Raw genomic sequence first — 1046 nt, forward strand, 5'->3', positions numbered from 1 at the left:
ACAACTGATGCTGGTGTGTTTACGTCCCCGTAACTTAGCGGTTCGGCAAAAGAGATCGATAGAATAAGTACTAGGCATCCAAAGAATAAGTCCTGGGGGTCGATTTGCTCGACTAAAGGTGGTGCTCCAGCATGGTCACAGTCAAATGACTGAAACGAGTAAAAGAGTAGATGTACATTTATCGATCCTTTGAATAGTCCCATTAACCCCCAGGAGTCGATATCAACCACTTTGGAGATCCCTGGGCTAAACAGTCTGACTGGAGTTGGTAAACTGGAGAATTGCACCAGGCTCTCGTCTGTTTCTTGTCAAACGATAATGCAAATGTAGCAAAGCAAGATCTGTGTGGACAGAAACCACTTGCCGAGCAAGACTTTCTTGATCTTGATTTCCAGGAACCAAATTGTGTGGTCCATTGATGCTTTCCAAACTATAGTGGGAAGCTATGTGTCTGCCAAGAGGTTTGGGCTACTGTTTACGGAAACAAAATAGAGCATCAAAGAAGAAGCATTGAACCAATGACAGATACAAAGCTAATAATTAAATTGATGAATATTTTATTTTGTGTTCTTAATTGGCAGCCTGAAGACATTGAATATGATTCAGTCCCCATTGAACATTTTGGTAAAGCTATACTCCGTGGTATGGGCTGGAAAGATGGAGAAGGCATTGGAAAAAATAAGAAGTGAGTAAGACAGATTTTGTTTCTTTATACCATTTATATATATATTTAGTGTGAGGGCGCAATGGCCCATTGGTTAGGGCAGCGGACTCGCGGTCATAGGATCGCGGTTTCGATTCCCAGACCGGGCGTTGTGAGTGTTTATTGAGCGAAAACACCTAAAGCTCCACGAGGCTCCGGCAGGGGATGGTGGCGAACCCTGCTTTACTCTTTCACCACAACTTTCTCTCACTCTTTTTTTCTGTTTCTGTTGTGCCTGTAATTCAAAGGGCCAGCCTTGTCACACTGTGTCATGCTGAATATCCCCGAGAACTACATTAAGGGTACACGCGTCTGTGGAGTGTTCAGCTACTTGCACGTTAAT

At 43.5% G+C, this 1046-nt stretch overlaps 1 protein-coding gene across 1 annotated transcript in view; it reads left to right on the forward strand.

Annotated features, from left to right (window-relative positions):
- The window catches only part of LOC106877856 (G-patch domain and KOW motifs-containing protein), a 17236-nt gene that overhangs the window by 4573 nt on the left and 11617 nt on the right, over positions 1 to 1046 (forward strand). The window contains exon 4 of the mRNA XM_014926890.2: positions 582 to 685. Within this exon, the coding sequence (XP_014782376.1) occupies positions 582 to 685 (104 nt within the window). The remainder of the gene's footprint in view (positions 1 to 581; positions 686 to 1046) is intronic.

This window comes from Octopus bimaculoides, chromosome 24 (genome assembly GCF_001194135.2).
Source record: "Octopus bimaculoides isolate UCB-OBI-ISO-001 chromosome 24, ASM119413v2, whole genome shotgun sequence".
In the NCBI taxonomy this organism is placed as follows: domain Eukaryota; kingdom Metazoa; phylum Mollusca; class Cephalopoda; order Octopoda; family Octopodidae; genus Octopus; species Octopus bimaculoides.